General features: G+C 39.5%; 1 protein-coding gene across 1 annotated transcript in view; it reads left to right on the top strand.

Moving 5' to 3' along the window:
- Nucleotides 1-848: 848 nt before the first annotated feature.
- Nucleotides 849-20,064, top strand: part of tmc3 (transmembrane channel like 3) — a 44,409-nt gene continuing 25,193 nt past the window's right edge. The window contains exons 1-10 of the mRNA XM_084923077.1: nucleotides 849-1,191; nucleotides 3,573-3,719; nucleotides 10,388-10,463; nucleotides 11,265-11,346; nucleotides 12,649-12,755; nucleotides 15,656-15,754; nucleotides 16,087-16,229; nucleotides 16,658-16,805; nucleotides 16,911-16,954; nucleotides 17,897-18,044. Coding sequence (XP_084779203.1) covers nucleotides 1,070-1,191; nucleotides 3,573-3,719; nucleotides 10,388-10,463; nucleotides 11,265-11,346; nucleotides 12,649-12,755; nucleotides 15,656-15,754; nucleotides 16,087-16,229; nucleotides 16,658-16,805; nucleotides 16,911-16,954; nucleotides 17,897-18,044 — 1,116 coding nt within the window. The 5' untranslated portion in view covers nucleotides 849-1,069. The remainder of the gene's footprint in view (nucleotides 1,192-3,572; nucleotides 3,720-10,387; nucleotides 10,464-11,264; nucleotides 11,347-12,648; nucleotides 12,756-15,655; nucleotides 15,755-16,086; nucleotides 16,230-16,657; nucleotides 16,806-16,910; nucleotides 16,955-17,896; nucleotides 18,045-20,064) is intronic.

The following is a 20,064-nucleotide window of genomic DNA, read 5'->3' on the forward strand; positions in this document are numbered from 1 at the left end:
TTTAAAGATGGTATGTTTTTTTCACACAACTGAGAACAGAAAAGAAGACTTACTCACTGTGATGCATCAAAATCATGATTGGAGTGCATCCTTATAAACACATGTCAAATACCAACAGTCTGGTGTGGGTCTGGATTCGGTATAATCATACACATAGGATGTCAGACCCTCAGGCTACCCTCTTGCTTGGCTCACCCACAGTTTTTTCTGTTTCTCTGTTTGGTCAGAGGCATTCATACCAGAGGCCTGTTCAAAGTCATTTGTAGAGCTCTAGCAGTCCTCATCCTGTTTCTTCTTGCACAATGGAGCAGATACCTTTATTGATGATGGCTTAACAACCATCTACAGACCTGTCTGGTTCTCCAAGAGTATGCCTGTCTCCTGGAATCTCCTCCGTGCTCCTGAGACTGTGCTGTCACCTTACAGTAATGCAAAACTCCAGTTAGCTTCAAGGCCTGTGATACACAGATTTTTTAAACCACTTACAGGTCTGCATTTCTCATTTTTGACATGGAACAGGATGTCCTGCTACGAACACAGCAGCAAACACCTGGTTACTGTTCAAGCATTTAGATACTGACAGGCAACCAATCAGAAGAATGTTGCCTTAAAGGGGAGGAGTTAAAATGACGTTCTTTTCTTTCCAAGAATAAAAATAATGAGCAATTGACTTTATAGTTGATCAGCAATCAACTAAGAAGTTACAGCAATTCACAGACATAGATTGATTATAACTATATATTTGTTATTATATTATATAGTAGTAATAAAACAAATGAATCAGAATTTTGAACATATGTCAAATTAAGAACCATTTCAGAAATTACTGATCAGCAGAAAGCTGGTATATGTTTGGTGAGAGTATTCACATCTCTCTGTTACTGTCCCTTTAAGCAGTCAGTGTAGACTGTGACTGGCCAGCTGAGTGAGTGAGTTTCAGCCTGTACTGCTGTAGTGTTGAGCCAGAGCAGCAGATAGCTCTAGCACAGGTGCTCAAGTAGAGCTCTCACCCTGATACACACACAGATTATTCACACACAATCGTGCACATTCTCTGAGTAGAGACAGCATGAGTACAGTGTCTGAGTCTCTAGATGGGAGCAGCAGGTCTCTGTCTGCAGCCAGGAGACACAAGAGTATCAGGAAAACCTCCAGGAGGATTTATTCTGCTTACCAGGACCACCAGGAGGGGTGAGTCTACTCTCTGTTCTTTCTTCACTCTTACTACTATCAGCACTTGTGGAACTCCTCGCTGCTCGGATCTCTCTGTCTGTCTGTTTATAGCTGCTCTTTCAGAGCTTCAAATTTCCCATTAGTTACAAAATTTCTCATTTTTAAATGAAGTCAATAAGCGAAAACTGCAAAGATTTTTATGTGTGCTGTGTTTCTACATTCCTCTACAAATACATTTGTTTTGCTTGGCTCATTAATTAATATTATTAAAGAGTCTGACTCCTGGAAAGCAAACACAAAGAGGTACAGAGAGCATACAGATGAGTTTTTGTTTGATGTTTGAAATGTACTGCATGAATGATATATGGAAAAAATACCATCATTTGCCGTCCCTTATTGATTGTAATGCATATTTGCATAATAGCTTTGTGACAGTGAATATTTTTTGTGTATAGAAATGCTTGCATCGAGCTGTTCTTCTGTGATGGGGATATATTCAGTCATGACTTTTGCATTCCATATTTCAGCTAAAATAATTTATGTTACTCATTTATTACCATAAGTGTTTACACACAGAACAATTAGATTCACTCCTTTCAGAGATACAGCAAACAGCTGTCTTCTTCAATGCTTTCTTATTAAAAGTGAACTACAAATTTACTACAACAATTAACAACATAACAAATGCATTTGTAATAATGGGCTATCTAATGGTAGAAAACCACTGGAGATACACTATTTGTATGCTGTAAGTACTGCATCTGACAATCATATTGGTCATAGTTTTTGTCAGATAGTTTTCTGCATATGAAATCTCTCCTTTGTGGAAAATCAATACACTGCTTCTGCATTCACCATCGACAAGGGTGTTTTTTTGTTTAGGAAAAAAATTCAATAAAATAAAAATTAATAAATAGAAATAACAGCAACTGAATAATTTACTTGCAACCTACTTCACAGTTTCAGTTTAATTCAATAATCACATTAAAATAAGTTTAGATATCTCAACATACAGAAAACATAAACATAAGTACAAGAATACCAGTGACAACCAAGACTTAGAGCTGCTAAATCTCATTCCCGGTGCTTCTAACCTGGCTGCGTGTGGCTCAAAGGAAGCAAACATATGAAATGCCATGAGGCTGCTGCCATTCATCAAGCTTTAATAAATGGAATATGGTTTCTCACAAAGGACAGGCAGAAACAAAAAGAGATGGGAGCAATGGCTAAAAAAAATTAATTCCAAGATCTTATTTCAAAATATGAAATCAGCAATTTCTTGAATATCAGCAGTCCATCATAGAGGCAAGATTGTAACCCAATCAACTGAACTTAGAAATACCTACATGTGCAAAAGAATGATTCATAATTGAAAAACAGGATTGTGATCTGTCCATCGCTCAGATCAAAATTTCAGTTCTCATGCACATCCATTAGTGGGTTGGTGTGTCTTTGTGCATGTCATTATGTGTATTTGTCTCTGTCCGTGGCATGGCTTCTGACCTGGTCCCCTGGGGGTTGTGTCTGGGGTGGCTCGGGCCTCTTCTGTGTGGGCTGGAGAGGGGGGTGTTTACCTGGTGGCTCTTGGTTTCCTTGGGCCCAAAATTACCATTTGTGATTGTTCGGGGTTCATTAGTTCTTATTGAATTGGCAGCTTGCATATCTTGCATATTTTGAAAACCACCATCCGTGCTGAAAAGTACAGTTGTGGCTGGAAAATTTGAGTGTGACACAAGTATTGGGTTTTATAAAATTTGCTGCTTCACATCTGCAATTCACCCTGACATGCTGCCAATCAACTTCCTGTCCGATAGCAACCCATTCTTGAAAAATTAATGCGTGGAGTTTGTCAGAATTAGTGGGATTTTTTCTGTCTGCTTGCTTCTTGAGGATTGACCACAAGTTCTCAGTGGTCTGGGGAGTTTCCTAAACAACGTAGCTACAACTTTTGTTCAGCAGCTAGAATTATTTTTGAAACAAGAATGGGACAACATTCCTGTCCCAAAGGTCGAGCACGTGGTCTCATAAGTTCCCAGGTGTTTAGGGAATGTCGTTAAAAAAATGCAAATACTACACAACTGTAGATGTAGCCCTGTCACAACTTTCCTTTATATGTTACATTTGCTCCTTTAAAAATGTTCTCAGTTTATGACATTTTCAAATTATTTGCTTTTATTCACATTTTACACAGCCTCCCAACAATTTTTGTAACTGGGGTTGTATAAAGTGAGCCTGACTGGAAATATAGATTAATATGACACATCAAATGAAAAATATTATCTCAAAGTAGAGACATTGCAGCCATGTTTTTTTTCCACACTGAAACCACTTAGATCCATTCTTTGTAACAGAGTAACACAGAACCATTTTTCCCTTTGCCCGTGTGTCCTATTCTGTAGCTCCTCAGATGAAGAAGACAAAGTAGATGAGAGGGTGGACAGCAATGATCCAGAGGAGATGTTCCAAAACATTCAGTACCAGAAGGAGATCATCGCCAATATTCGGACTAGGCCCTGGCCAATGAGGCGCAAACTCAAAGTCCTAAAGTAACCATCTTTTTGATTGGGATCTCTGTGTAGACTGTTACTCTGTTGCTTTTCTTATTCTCTGTGTACTGTGTATATGGTATATATACCATATATATATAGGTTCCTAGATATATGCTCATACTGCAGACATATCAATAATTAAATATTCTTTTATCTGTCACTAACATACATACATATGTATGGTTTGAAGAGGACTGCATTACATTTAAAAGTGTTTCTGATATTACATACAAGAGTGGCATGCTTTTACAGAATGGCGAACAGAGATGGCCACCTTGCATTATCATACGCACACAAACAACACCACTTATTTCAGAAAAATTCAGCCAAAATTCAGAAGCAGTGTGTGAAAAACTAAGTGCACCCTTACAGCTTCCATAGGATAACTAGCACTGTTTAGTAAGTAAGATAAATTGGATCAGATTAAAACACAACATTTATGCTGCCTATCTGCACACTACATGGACATCTTCACATTTCTGGCCTCCTTCCTGGCTGAAGAATTGTAAAATATTATTTCTTCTGTAGTTAAATTGATATTTGCTATATTGCAAAAATTATTTATTATTAGCAGACAACGACCAGCTGTGGAGGAATTTTTCAAACCATTTCTTAACAAAAAGAAGCAATAAAACATCATTAAAACACCTCGCCACAAATAAAACTGTATTATTGGAAAACTGTGCATAAAATATAAAAACCTAAAATGCACCTTTCTATATGGAGATTTCTGTTATAAGCTGGGAGGAGGATAGACCCACACAGCCTTATTTACTTTGAAAATAAATGGCAGTGTTACTGATGTGCTGAGGTTTTGCAGGCGGTCCTTAGGCGCACACTCACAGTCTCTTAGTGTTTACTGGTTCCAGACACAGGGAGAGCTCTGCACAGAAACAATGATTATTCCAGGGTAAGATGAATAGGCAGACAGAACGAATTGAGGCCAAGCACATCACCTGGCTGATCCAACAATCTAGAGGTAGAGCAGGTCATCTACTGATCGGAAGCTTGGTGGTTGGATCCCTGGCTGATCCAGTCTCCATTCCAAATATCCTTGGGCTAACTCCAAGCTCTCTCTGATGCATTGGAGTATGAATGTGTGTAATTGGTAGATAAAAAGCCCTTAATCCTAGAAGAAAACGCTTGTATGAATAGGTGAATGAGGCATATATAAAACGGCTTGAGTGCTCTGGGAGAGTGGAAAAGTGCTATATAAGAATCATTTCATTTAACTCTGGGTACTCTAGCTTTGCAGTATAATTGTTATTTGTAATTTTAAATTGGCCATTAAATTTTGGTAGATGAAGTGCTTGAAGTGTATAAAATCAGTCAATATCAATGGATGTATAATTCAAATCTGATTTCATCTTGATGCATTCTCAATCATCCAGGTAAGTAAATCTCCAAAAGTTGGTTCTGTTCATCTGGACGTAGCGTTTTGTGGGAGAAACGTTTCATCACTCATCCAAGTGACTTCTTCAGTCTCAGCTGACTGCAGGTTTCCCCGATCTTAGAAACAGTACATTTGCACGAAACGTTTCTCCCACTGAAAACGCTGCGTCCAGATGAACAGAACCAACTTCTGGAGATCAAATCTGATTTGTTGTATAGCACTGTTTATTTGGTTAGTAGGACTAGAAAAGCACTACACTTTATTGTCAAAAATATTCACTCATCTATCTTCACATGCATATGAACTTGAGTGACATCCTATTCTTAAGCCATAGGGTTTAATATGGTGTTGCCTTTATAGCTATAACAACTTGAACTCTTCTGGGAAGGCTTTCCACAAGGTTCAGGAGTGTGTTTGTGTGAATTCGGACCATTCTTTCAGAAGCATATTAGTGAGGTGAGACACAAGTGTTGGACCACAAGGCTTGGCTCACAGCAGGGTCCAGTTTCTGGACCTTACTTTGTGAACTGGTGTGCAGTCATTTTGGAACTGGAGGGGCCATCCCCAAGCTTTTCCCACAAAGCTGAGAGCATGAAATTGTCCAAAATGTCTTGGTATGCTAAAGCATTAAGAGCTACTTTCTGAAAAACAAGCTCACATCGTAATCCCTGCTCAACCAAACTTTTCTCTTGGCATAATGCAGTCAAACAAGTACTGTTCTCCTTGCAAATGCCAAGTCCAAACTGATGGAGATGGAGAAGCATGATTCTTTACTCCAGAGAACACATCTCCACTGTTCTGGAGTCCAATGCATCCAATGCTTTGCACTCCACTTGGTGATGTAAGGCTTGGATGTAGCGGGCATGGAAACCCATTCCATGAGGCTCTCTGCAAACTATTCTTGAGCTAATCTAAGGCCAGGAAGTTTGGATGTCTGTAGCATTTGACTCTGCAGAAACCTCTGTGCACTATACATCTCAGCATCTCTTGACCACACTCTGTAATTTATATACCCCACCACTTTGTGGCCGAGTTGCTATCGTTCCCAATCATTCCCACTTTGTTTTAATACCCAGCAAGGACATTTCACAAGTGGACTTGTTGCACAGGTGGCATCCTATCATAGTACCACATTGGAATTCAGTGAGCTCATGAGAGTGAATCATTCTTTCACAGAAGCATTAGTAGCAGCCTAGGTGCTTGATTTTAAACAGCTGTAGCCATGGAAGATGCCGAGATCAGATGAGATCGGGCGTGCTCAGGATGGTATGGCTGTAAGATAGTTCAATGCATCCATAACATACATTTTCACTGCTATGCAGATGACACCCAACTCTATCTATCCATGAAGCCAGATAGCACACACTAGTTAAACTGTAGGAATGTCTTAAAGACATAAAGACCCAGATGGCCGCTAACTTTCTGCTTCTTAATTCAGATAAAACTGAGGTCAGTGTATTCGGCCCTGAAAATCTTAGAAATATGGTATCTAACCAGATTCTTACTCTGGATGGCATTACCTTGGCCTCCAGTAACACTGTGAGGAACCTTGGAGTCATTTCTGACCAAGACATGTTTCAGAGTGACGCTGAAAAACTAGTTCATGCATTTATTACTTCCAGGCTGGACGACTGTAATTCATTGTTATCAGGAAGTCATAAAAACTCACTGAAAAGCCTTCAGTTAATCCAAAATGCAGCAGCAAGAGTCCTGACAGGGACTAGAAAGAGAGAGCAGATTTCTCCTGTTTTGGCTTCCCTTCATTGGCTTCCTGTTAAATCCAGAATTCAAAATCCTGCTCCTCACATACAAGGTCTTAAATAATCAGGCCCCATCTTATCTTAATGACCTTGTAGTACCATATCACCCTATTAGAGCACTTCGCTCTCGCTCTGCAGGCCTACTTGTTGTTCCTAGAGTATTTAAAAGTAGAATGGGAGGCAGAGCCTTCAGTTTTCAGGCCCCTCTTCTGTGGAACCAGCTTCCAGTTCTGATTCTGGAGACACTTTGTCTACTTTCAAGATTAGGCTTCAAACTTTCTTTTTTGCTAAAGCATATAGTTAGGGCTGGACCAGGTGACCCTGAATGACCATAAATCCTCCCTTAGTTATGCTGCAATAGATGTAGGCTGCTGGGGGATTCCCATGATGCATTGAGTTTTTCCTTTTCAGTTACCTTTCTCACTCACTACCCACATAGCAAGCAGGTCTGGCCCGGATCTGGTATCAAGCTGGCACTGCTGGTTTACTTCTGACATGATAAGACGTATGTCATCCAGATATGGGCCAGGTCTAGTAATGACGCCACTGTTTATGCAATGGCATGTCACATCTGGCCCGATTGTGGTTTGGTTTATGTGGCCCAGGCCCATAGAAAACAGGTCTTCCCTGGATCCGGCATCAAACTGGCACTTCTGACTGATTAGTGTCATGGCAGGGTGTATGCCAACTAAATGTGGGCCAGGTCTGGTAATGATGGCACTATTTATGTTCCTATTTTCTTGTTTCAGTCAGAAGACCCAAATGCCATGTTGCAATACGATATTGCTATGGTAGCCAACGTTTCAAATGCAGATTTGACAGGTTTGTGAGTGTACACTTTATCCAAAACCTAGTGAGGTTTTACTCATCTTTGCCAGTGGCTGGCTGTAACTCAGGAGATAGAGCAGATTGCCGACTGATCGGAAGGTTAGTGGTTCGATCCCTGGCTCCTCCAATCTGCGAGTCTGTGTATGAAAATAGTTAGGAAGCACTCAGTCTAGAGAAAGTGTGCGATTAGGTGAATGTGGCATGTTGTATAGAGCACTTTGAGTAAGTAGAAAAGCGCTATATAAGAATCAGTGCATTCACTGTCTGAAGAGAGTTTCGTCATGTTACTTTTGCACTATTATGTTCCGGCACATGTTGTTATTACATGGCTTGATTAAGGTACACATTAGGCTGACATCTGGGCCAGCAGTGTGTCTGCAACTGGCCCGTGGCTGCACACAACTTACACATGGCCCACATACCACAAAGAATGACGGCCCTTTGGTGGCCCAGATCAGGTTTACCAGAGGTAATCCACACATGGGCCAGCACAGGACCACCAATGTGTCTGCAACTGGCCTTGTGCTGGCCCATGTGTGGATTACCTCTGGCCAACCTGATCTGGACCATACCAATTTTGCTATGTGGGTATGTGTTAATAGATCTCTCTGCACTGAATCACACTTGTTATTAATCTCTGGCTCTCTTCCACAGCATGTCTTTATCCTGTCTTCCTTCTCTCTCCCCAACCGGTTGCGGCAGATGGCCCCGCCCCTCTCTGAGCCTGGTTCTGCCGGAGGTTTCTTCCTGTTAAAAGGGAGTTTTTCCTTCCCACTGTCGCCAAAGTGCTTGCTCATAGGGGGTCATATGATTGTTGGGTTTTTCTCTGTATGTATTTTTGTAGGGTCTACCTCACAGTATAAAGCACCTTGAGGCGCTGTTGTGATTTGGTGCTGTATAAATAAAATTGAATTGAAATGGAAGATGGATTGGAACACTCCAAAAGTTGATTCTGTTCATCTGGACGTAACGTTTTGTGGGAGAAACGTTTCATCACTCATCCAAGTGACTTCTTCAGTCTCAGCTGACTGCAGGTTTCCCCAAATCTTATTAACAGAACATTTGCATATTGACTGAAACCAGCCCACTGAAGGAACAATGGGCTGGGAGGTCAGTTCCTTAATCATAATTATGCAAATTCTCATGACCATTGATCAACAACAATGGATTGGAACACTTAAAGTCACTTTGATGTGTCAGTGAATACTTTTGGCAATATAGTGCATATTAAAGCAAGCAAATTATACAAAAGCATTCTAAAGTCAAATATAAGGGCATCTGTTGCAAAGTTAGGCCAAAATTGTGTAATGGTGCAATTGGGACAATGATCCCAAGCACAGCAGCAAATCTACTACAGAACTGTCAAAGTTTCAGAGGACTCAGATGCAGCTGAGAAAGGTTCTCCAGGGCTTAATGAACAATTTCAAGAATGACTCCAGCAAAAATGTTTACTACAATTCTTTCACAAGTCAGGATATCACTTTTTCCACAGGGCCAGCTTTGCAATGTCAAAGCCTCTAGAACAGTTTGCAACTGAGAGTGTGTGAGAGACTGGGCCAGACAGGTAAGTACTCAAACAACACAGCAGCTAGGTTTTGACACAGAGTAGGGCAACAATGTGGTGACAAATGGAGAGGAAAGTACTGCCAGTGACAGGAAACAGATAAGCCTGTTTTAAGCTGGCTGAAACAAGTTAAGCATATACACACGCACACAGTGTGATATGTCATGCAATTACATGGCACGTTACACTGTAATTTTAGAATGTGGTAAATACCAGATTATTTTTAATTATTTCCTTGTACATAAAACCTTGGAATTAAAGGAAGGTGGGAGGGTTTTCACATCACTGTACACGAAGAGCATATATGAGGGACACATTTAATTTTACCTTCACCAATTATATCTTTTTGCATAAGGAAATATAATTTTTTTGATAGTATCAACAAATAGTACAGACTGACTGAGTCCAAGGAGACTACTAACAGAGAACAAGCTGAGCCTCAGAGGGACAGAGGGAGTAGATAGAGAGCTCCTGAGATGTGCTGAGTGTGTGCCATGAATAACAGGTTTTATATGGGCAGTTTGCTATTACCGCAGAGGTTTTATTACCATCATCAGGGATGGGATGCTAGTGTGCAGTTTTAACCCCCCTTTAATCTCAGGGTGAGTGTAATTATTTCCACTGCAAGAACAATTTATTTCACACCACAAATTTGTGATTTTTACCCACATTTCCAGACACGAGTTATTCTTCAGATTTGGACTCTCAGCCCTGTAAATGAACATGCATTTATTGTAAAGCCGGAGTTTCTTTTTTGAGCCTTGAAAGTCTGTAAATTGTTATACAATTCACACACTCAGTACTCAGTGGCTTCCTAGTTGTTCCTTGTGCCATAACAAAAACAGGTTTGATTACTTGAATCAGAGAAATAATATTTATATATTGAAAATCTTTGTGATGTAAAAATGTTGGGGCTACTTCAAGAACATTTAATTAAGATTTAATTTAATTTTGAGTTATGCTCACTTGATTATTGATTACTTGATTGCACTTGATTATGTGTACTGCGTAAGTATTCACAAAATTTTCATTTGTAAAAATGCAAGTAACTGAATGGAAAGATCTTTTTCTGTTTAAATAAATAAATGTACTTGGTGGACTTTATCTGTGTGATTCCCAGGCAGGCCAGAGAGATTGTTCTGAGATATGAGGGCCGACTAACCAGAACCAGAGGTTACCAGACCGCAGGAGCTGATGTACGTCCACCAGCCTTTCATCCACTGACTTTTGCACTAACAATCTAATCCTGCTGGACTGGAGATTGGAGAAACAGATTGCTTAATGTATTTATAGTGCATTATAGATCTTGTCCACAACAGGATAAAGTGCTATTTCAGGGCAGTTTTATTTCTCTGCACTGCAGTGGCCTGATGATTACAGCCAAAACAGTAAATTGTGTTGGATTTCTTATATAAAGGCTGCTGAGTTTTGATCTTTCAAGGCTCTTCTCCTCTGTGGGCTGAACACACATGTGTATAAGTCTTTATTCGTATTTGCAAAAAGATTAAGTCAGACTGTGAGAAAGATAGTTGTGCTGCAATAATCCATGGAGCAGCACAAGTGAATTTATAGCCCATGTTACGGCGCAGTTAATTCAATGTTTGGGCTGCTTCCCACCCATTAGAATAAATTGACTTTCAGTGAGCAGTCTGATGATCAGGTATCAGTTCTATAGTTTGGCTCATGGTTAATTGAAAATCAGAATCAATGGCCCAGCTGACCTTCTCTTGATTAACAATTAACAGCTTAGTTGTGTTTCTTATCTTTCAGCACTCTAAAAATGATACAGCCACACTGTTTCAGATCTCAGGTGTCTGCTACTTTATTATATGCTGAAAATTGAAAATTAGACAGTTCATCAACACACAATAAATAAAAAATGTAATTGCTGTTATAATTTTAGACTTTACTGAGAGCTTTTCATCACAGAAACAATGGTAGAAGTAGATTTTTGTTAAACCTCTGTCAGTGTTTCTCAGCTTGATTCTCTCCTGCAGCTGCTGAAGAAACTTTCCCGTTTGCTTTACAACATTGTGGTGCTGTTCATTCCTTGGGAAGTCAGGATCAAGAAAATTGAAAGTGAGTTATCTGTTTTCTTTGTTCATGAAAACGTGTTTCCTACATCTGCTGGCTAAAAAGAAAAAAACAAAGGAGCAGGGTGTGTGTGTGGGGGGGATAAGAAATCACTCATGATGTTCAACAGGACAGAAAATGGGAAATTTGCTAGAAATAACTTTGAAAATAGCATCTTTTCATCAAGGAAAGTCATTGCTTTCCACATCGGCTTTGCTGTGATATATTCAAACATTAGATATATTCAAACATTAGATGGCCTGTGGCTCAGGGGGTTGGGAAGCGCATCTGTAACCGGAAGATCGCCGGTTCGATCCCCAGGCTCTCTGTCCTGGTCGTTGTGTCCTTGGGCAGCCTCGCTTCTGTCAGTCTGCCCAGGGCAGCTGTGGCTATAACCGTAGCTGCCTCCACCAGTGTGTGAATGAATAGTGGAATTGTAAAGCGCTTTGAGGGCCCCGAAAAGCGCTATATAAATGCAGTCCATTATTACTTTTCAACTGGATTCAGCAACAAAGAAATATTTGTGATTTTAGCTCAGCATCAACACATTACCATAAGCATATGGACTTTGAAGAGACGTTGTTGTGAACTGGGGCCATTCAAAAGAAAATAACACACTGATTTAAATGCATATCAAGAACAACGGCACAACAGATCCAAGGATACTGCTGGTTACGTGTTTAAGCTATTCAAATTTGTGGTACAGCAGAATACAATCCAACAGATTATTAAAGTAATCAATTCTTATGGTGCGGAGCTTCAAAGAGAGCAGCATTTTGGTGACAGCAGTACAGCACTAAAGGAACAAATGCTATTTGGCACATGCACTCTTAGGATAAATCCTTATGGATGCATTGATGAGCTCAGTCATTTTATTGTATGGATGAAGGCATCGACATAAATAACAACCGAAGGGTTGTTGGTGACTGTTATATCCAAAGTGTTATATGCTTGGATGGTTGTCCAGAGAGGAGTCGTGTTATGGCGTATTAGGCCACCACAGTAAGCTGGCCCAGTACAACTGCCTAATTTGACATATTTTTCTCAAAAAGAAATTTTTATTTCTTTGTCATTAATGTACCAAATAGTGTTTGCTTCCAGGCACCATGAATGTGAAAAGTTTATTCAGTGAGCTGTGTTTATTATTAAGTTAGATTAAGCTTTGAAAGAAACCACCAAGCTTTTTGATCAAACAGCACCATTAAAATGCATTACTGTCAGTGGTGTACACCTACAGCAGTGTTTGTGTGTGAACTATGTGCAACATATTAGTCAGTCTTATTTTGATGTTTCCTCTGACTTGCTGAGGTCACTTTGGGTCAGGCGTGGCCTCCTACTTTATCTTCCTCCGCTGGTTGTTTGGGATCAACATTGTTCTCACCATCATGACTGGAGCCTTCATTGTCCTACCAGAGGTCAGAAAATCTCTCATACCATATATGGATGGATGGATGGACTAGAAAGTTCTAGTTTCTTTAGAATGGTAATCCAGCTGCAAAACTACACAGGCACTTAACCTTGCTTTTATACAGGAATATAATCCTAATACAACCACTTAGCAGCAGCTAAGTTAAGTCCCCTGTTGGACAGAGAGATATCATAGATGAATTGCACTCATTGGCGCCAACTAATTCAGACTCATTGCAAGATTTAAAATTTTGCAGTGAACACAAATTTGTTAAATAAATTTTAAGTTTCACCTACAATCTGTGTATAAATAATAATGCAGTCAAATCATTCAACTCATTCATATCCTATATTCAAATCATACACATTGTTTCCTGGAAACTAGTCTGTAGAATCACATGTCTAGGTGTGCAGCATATGACTCTTAGAGATACCTATGATAGCAATTTTCTATTCATAAATGCATGTTAACTTCTATTTCTCATACGGTGCTGTGAAAATGTTGAGTTTAACTGGCAATGAGACTTTCACATCCTGGTGGAATTTGCTCCACTCCATGATATTTTCAGGTTGTATTTTGTTTTCATAGTTGGATGTTTTCTGCCCATCTGTGTTCTCCATATCAAGTTTGCATTCTTGTGTCCTGTGTTTAGTTCCGTCCTGTTTTAATTTGTTACCATGCTAATGTTGTGTGCATTGTCTTTAGTTTTGCTTGCCCTTCTCTCGTTAGCTAGATTTGATCTTTTATCCACCTGTGTCTTGTCTTCCCCAGCTTCCTCCCCTCTCCCTAATTACCTTGAGTGTATTTAAGCGCTTAGTTTTCCTCAGGTATTTGTTGTACTGTACTGTTTGACAATATTTTCTTGCAGGACTCTTTCAGCACATCTCCTGCCCTTTTCTTTTAAATTTAATTGTTAAATATCTTAAATAATAAAACCTACACAAATGGTCAATGATGAGTTTTGTTTTTAATTTTTACCCCAGTAGATATATTGTTGATTTGTCCTTTAGTACAGATTATAGAATATTTGCAAGGCAAGGCACGGACAGTAATAGTGGGATAGGGGTGCACCTGGATATATATCTAACACTGACATGCAGACACAAGCAATTTTCTCAGACATAACTTACAATGTCATTCCCACTGCATATCTTGATCCTCCATTTTTCTTCTTTCTCACTTCATGGTTTGTTGGAATTACCATTCTGCTGTTCCTATTTGCACGTCTCACCTTTATCTCACCTTGCTTAGTGAATAATATTATTCGCTATCAAACATTATAGGTTCTCATTTTCATGTTTCTGTATTGTACTGGGAATTGAGTGGGTGGCCGTAGCTCAGGTAGCAGAGCAGGCCACTTACTAATCAGAAGCTTGGTAGTTTGAGCTCTTCTTGTCAAATGTCCTTGTGCAAGACACTAAACCCATGTTGCTCTCTGATGCATCCATTGGCGCATGAATGCATGTTAATGTTAGATAGAAATCACTAGCATAGAAAGAGTACAGAAAAACAGTGTTTGAGTGAATGAGGCAAGTTTGACATAGAGTATTAAAGAACCAGTCCATTTACCAATTATTCAACAGAGTTTGAATGTAGGGTCAGTCCACCGGAGTTATCACTGTCTTTCTTTAATAACACACTCTCAAAAACATTTACAGTGCTCCTCAATCGTATTTGTTCAATGTACTGCACACAGTGGAACACAGGCTTGTTTGAGCCTGTGCTGAAGCTGTAGGTTTGCTCACTTATAAAGAAATTAACATCCTCCAAAAAACAAACATTTAATTTTAATCAAAAAACCCCCAGTAGAAAACATATTGGCTAAAAGTTAGAAATTGACTTGCATGGCCAACTGAAATAAGTATTTGATCCCCAGGGAAAACATGGTGGAGAAACCCTTGTTGGTAACAATGTTTCTACCTCCGTATTTGACTGTGGGGACACTGCAAGATGTCAATCTAATATGGCGTACTGTGCTTCAAATTGTGTTCTTTGTTTCTACGGTTCCAACTACCTTTAAATCATTAACATGCTCCTCCTGGTTGTTGTTTTATAATAATCACACCAACAGTTGGTTGATTTTTGAAAATAATAATACTCACAAAGCTTCTGGGTGATGATCTTTAAGCTCATTCTAAAAGGCAGGTCTACAATCCTGCCCCTCACATGCTTTGACATTGCTAGGCCATTTGTATTGTTAACACCTGAACACCTGTCTAAGTAAACCTCATCACTCGGGCCACTCACACTCAGAGGCTACTCAGACCAAGTCCTTTGCAACCTGTTCTTCTATTGTGTGCCTTCCTCTTGGTTTGTATATATTTCTCATGTCTATTTATCCCTGCTGTCTTACTATTTATGCTTCATACCTGCACAGTTGTTGTGGAGCACCAACAGTTAGGTTGTACATGTACAATGGCAATAAAGGGCTATTATATTGTATTAAATTATCTTGTTATGCAGGTAGATGGATGGAGGGATGAAAGGGTTATCAAAAATCCAACAGTAACACCAAGTTTTTTTTAATTTTAAAAATCACAACAAAGTTTCTGTAACCTTGCACTGATCTTTACCTAACACTAACGCTGCCATGAGCCTAAACCTAGCAAAACCGTAACCAGGAGGCATGGACTAAAAAAATCAAGCATAATGTTACAAAAAGTCCAGCTGCAGGTCAGTAGGCGATCTTAATATCAGCTGTCCTTGTACAAATCGTCAAGTCTTGCTATTGCTCTCTGGCTCTGGATGAAGGAAGGGGAAGTCCCAGAAGAGTCATACCACCAAATAGATATGGTCACCTATCTTACAGATAAACATATCAGTCTTCTTTTGCCTGTAGATAACATGACTGAAATGCATTTTATTTATTACAATTACAGTGCACTGAACTATGTTTGTGTGCACTAGCTGCTGGCTGGAGCACCATTTGGAACAACAAGAAGTAAAACTATTCCCAAGGAACACCTGGCTTCAGCCCAGGACCTGGACACCATCTGGTCTCTTGGGGCAAGCTTCTTTCTTTTTACTATTCTATCAACAGCACATTACTTACAGATAGACTAGAACATTATTTAAACATTATTTTACTCCCTTTCTGACCAATTAAGATAAAACCGATCGAAACCTCTTCCAGTCCAAAAGTTGCATTAGAGTTAGAATATAGGACTGAGCAAGTAAAGACATAATTCTTTCATCCCTATATAAACATTTCATATAATGGATACTAATGATCATGCTCCAACTGATTTCCTTTACTGTTTTCATTTTCACCATTTTTATCTCTTTGTGTGTATTGCCATGTGTGTTTGTGAAAATGTGTTGTCTTTGATTCCTCACAGGGCTACCTCCAGTACTCTGTGTTATTCTATGGTTACTATGGCAGGGTGAGGAAAATCGGCAGTGCAGGGTACCGATTACCCCTTGCCTACTTCCTGGTTGGAATGGCTGTCTTTGCCTACAGTTTCATCATTCTGTTGCGAAAGTAATCATTATGCTCTTTAAAACTTATACTGATGCTATAATTATCTGATGGGTTAGCAATGTGATGTCTTAGAATGATTTCAAGTTTGTTAAAACTTGGGGAAAAACTGGGAAAAAAGAGTTAAAAGTTAATCTAATCTTTACTTATCCCTACTGAATCTATAACATTTCACAATAACATGGTCAGAGTAATGTTTAGCATAATTTCCAATCTTTGCAACATTTAATAATCAGCAACTTAATATAAAATAAAAATGTCAGGACCCAATGTTTCCCAGCATAACATCGCACAAGGCATCACATTGTTCTCTTCTCCCTGTTGCTGTTAATGCTTCACTGATGGTGAAGGACTGTTATTATTAAAATAAAAAACATGATGTGCAAAATATATCGTCTGATAATATGCCCCGAAAAATAATATTTCTGCAGAATGGCAAAGAATTCACGCCTGAGCCTGGCTAGTGCTTCTGATGAAAGCTTCACTTTCTGCTGGAGAGTGTTCTGTGCCTGGGATTACCTGATAGGAAACCCAGAGGCTGCAGAGAGCAAAGGAGCTGCCATTGTTAACAACATCAGGGTCAGAGAAGAATGTAACTTGAACTGTGCAATTAATATTTTTTTAAGAACAAGATATTTAAATTATGACCTAAGCACAAGTGACTATCAATATTTTTCTGCACAGGAAGCCATTGTCGAGGAGCAAGAAAAGAAGAAGGATACCAGTCTGTAAGTGCTTATTTGTGAGCATTGTTTTGTATGTTTTCTGTTTGTCCAGCTTCCTCCAGCTCAGTCTATTGAAGCTATAGGTGAGTGACTGTTTATTTACTACCCCAAAAAGTTGATTCTGTTCATCTGGACGTAGCGTTCAATGCAGAAGCGTTTCGTCACTCAGCCAAGTGACTTTTTCAGTCTCAGCTGACTGCAGGTTTCCCCAACCTTATATGACTGAAACCAGCCCACTGGTGAACAATGGGCTATGAGGTCAGTTTCATGATCATTAATATGCAAATATTCATGACCATTGATCAAAAAACATTGATTTGGTGAATGGCTGCAATCACAGCATTGTAAGATGGGCAGGTACCTCAGGCTAGGCTCAAGGCATGCTGAAGAGATTATGTCTCTTAGATTATCTCAGAAGATAACGATGAGGTGGCTGGGGAAGGGGAGGTAAATTCTGCTTAGACTGCTGTGCTTGGATAAATGGCAGGAGATGGATGGATACAGATCTTTAAGTAGCCACAATTCCTTGAAAAACAAGTGCATCTCCTGAAACTGAAAATGGCAGTGACATGTAAATCACTGGTGACACTGAGCTACAATACTTTACTTTAGGCAGAAGTCTAAGTTGATTAAACCCAAAGATTTTCTAATGTTTAAAATCTATACATTTCCAAATCTCTATATTTTATATTCTAGGTTCAGTGTTGGTACAAGGAGGCTAAAAACCTACAGACAGACTCATGGCTGAAGGTGGTCCTTTTGAAAGTCTATGTAAATAATGAAAGAGTCAGCAATAACAAAAAGAGGCTGGAGTGACACCTTATCTGAAGTGTATGTTGTTCAGAACATCCAACATACACTTCAGATGTCTACTAAGAATAGTGCATCACAATTACATCCACTTTTCTAACTGATCATTGCCAATGACACTGTGTTTTCCCTCAGTGCAGTTCTGATCAGTCTACGGATCTTGGCCAACATCCTGGTGCTCCTCTCTTTAGCAGGGAGCATATACATCATTTACTTTGTGGTGGATCGTTCTCAGAAACTGGAGCAGGAGAAGCCGGAGCTGACGCTATGGGAGAAGAATGAGGTACAGGAACAGACTGGACGTCACCATCCTTATCATCAGTTATTTTAATTGGATAATCCAATATACAATACAGTTCTAAGGAACCACTGAAAGTGGAGACTTGACATGGATCCAGTGGAAGGCAACTACTAAATGTATATATCCATCTGCCAGTTTTAGAGCGCTTTAGTCACCTTACAGCAACCAGCTCACTCTCACAACAAAATGTGTAAGCTATGCTGATCAACTGTGCAACACACATACATGTGTACTCTGTGTGCATACACACATACAGAAATTTTTTTTCTCAACAGAAGCTGTAAAACTGCTACATGCCTACATCTTTTGACCTGTTTTTTGTAACACACATTGTTGCCCAAAGGATTTACTCATTCATCCAAATTATTGAATTCAGGTGTTCCAATCACTTTCATGGTCACAGTTGTAGAGGCACGCAGACTGCTTCTACAAACATTTGTGAAATAATCGTTCTTTCTCAGGAGCTCAGTGAGAGGGCATTGCGGTACCGTGCAACCATCAAATACTCCGCAGTCAACCGCTAGTGGCATTATGCCACACTGGAAGTGACTGAAAAAGGCAGCAACTCAGCCACGATGAGGCTGAGGCCACGGAAAATTGCAAAGCGGGGTCAGCGGATACTGTGGGATGTAGTGCCCAGAGGTCACCAACTTGCTGCAGAGTCAATCTGTACAGACCTCCAACATTCCTGTGGCCATCAGAGCTCAAGAACATTGCATAGAGCTTCATAGGTTTTCATGGGCAAGCAGCTGTATCCAAGCATTACGTCACCAAAGTGTCTGATGTAGTGGTGAAAAGTACACTGCCACTGCCACTTGGGTGCTTATAGCCGAACTTCTTGCCACACACGCATAACTGAAAACTGCACCTAATGAGCATGTTCAGTTATTATAAACATTCAATGAATGAATTAATCAATGACTCAATTAATTAGGACCAGAGATGGGCAGTAACGCGTTACTTGTAACGTGTTACTGTAATCTGGTTACTTTTTTCAAGTAACGAGTAAAGTAAGGGATTACTATTGCAAAAACGGTAATTAGATTACCGTTACTTTCCCGTAGGAACGCTGCGTTACTGCGTTACTAAAACCATGATTTTTTGCGAGAATGTCTCATGACTGTGACGTAAGCGAGTGCGACGTTCAGCTGTGTGCAGATCAACAATGGATCATATATCGAGTGCAGGAGAGAGTATGAGCGTGCAGCGTTTAAAGCGTGGAAGTACTGACCTTACTTTGAGTTTGATTCCATAAAAAGTGACAAAAACATTAGTGTCCGTTGTGCGTGGGAAGAAAACTTCTTTTTACACCGAAAAAACCCCCTAAACAAGCTCCGAGTGCAACGAGGTAATGGGAAATTCACAGAGAAACTCGTGGATTCTTCCACTGACCGCTGCGCCACACCTGCACCAGGGTAAACCTCCGCCTACCCTACTCCTGCTTTACAGGTGAAAATAGAGCAACAGGACTGCTAGTCTTTGATTTTATTTACTTTCTGCTGTGTTTTACTTGCATCTATTTGAAAGACTGAGTGTAAACACAAAAAATATTTTATTTTATGCGCTGGAATGTGCAGAAAATAGGTTTAAATGTTAAACTAATTTTGTCAAGTCAGAGAATGGTGCATATAATTTAATTTTTGCTTGATGCATAAAGTTAAAAGATTAAAACGGATAAAACAAGTTTAAAAAAAAGAGACTTTTCCATTTGATTACATTTTGTATGATGGATTATGAAGAAAAAGTAGAATTGGGTTGACAGATCTATCGCTTTATCACCTATTCAGGTTGTAAATCGTGTTTTTAAAAAGTAACTAAGTAACTAAGTAATTAATTACTTTTGAAAATAAGTAATCAGTAAAGTAACGGGATTACTTTTTTGGGGAAGTAATCAGTAATTAGTTACTGATTACTTTTTTCAAGTAACTTGACCAACACTGATTAGGACCCTCGGAAATCACTGAAATTGTTAGAAACAATGAGACATATTTGTTACATGTAT

The sequence above is a fragment of the Perissodus microlepis genome, chromosome 1 (assembly GCF_051167445.1).
Source record: "Perissodus microlepis isolate ML-2025 ecotype Zambia chromosome 1, ASM5116744v1, whole genome shotgun sequence".
NCBI lineage: Eukaryota > Metazoa > Chordata > Actinopteri > Cichliformes > Cichlidae > Perissodus > Perissodus microlepis.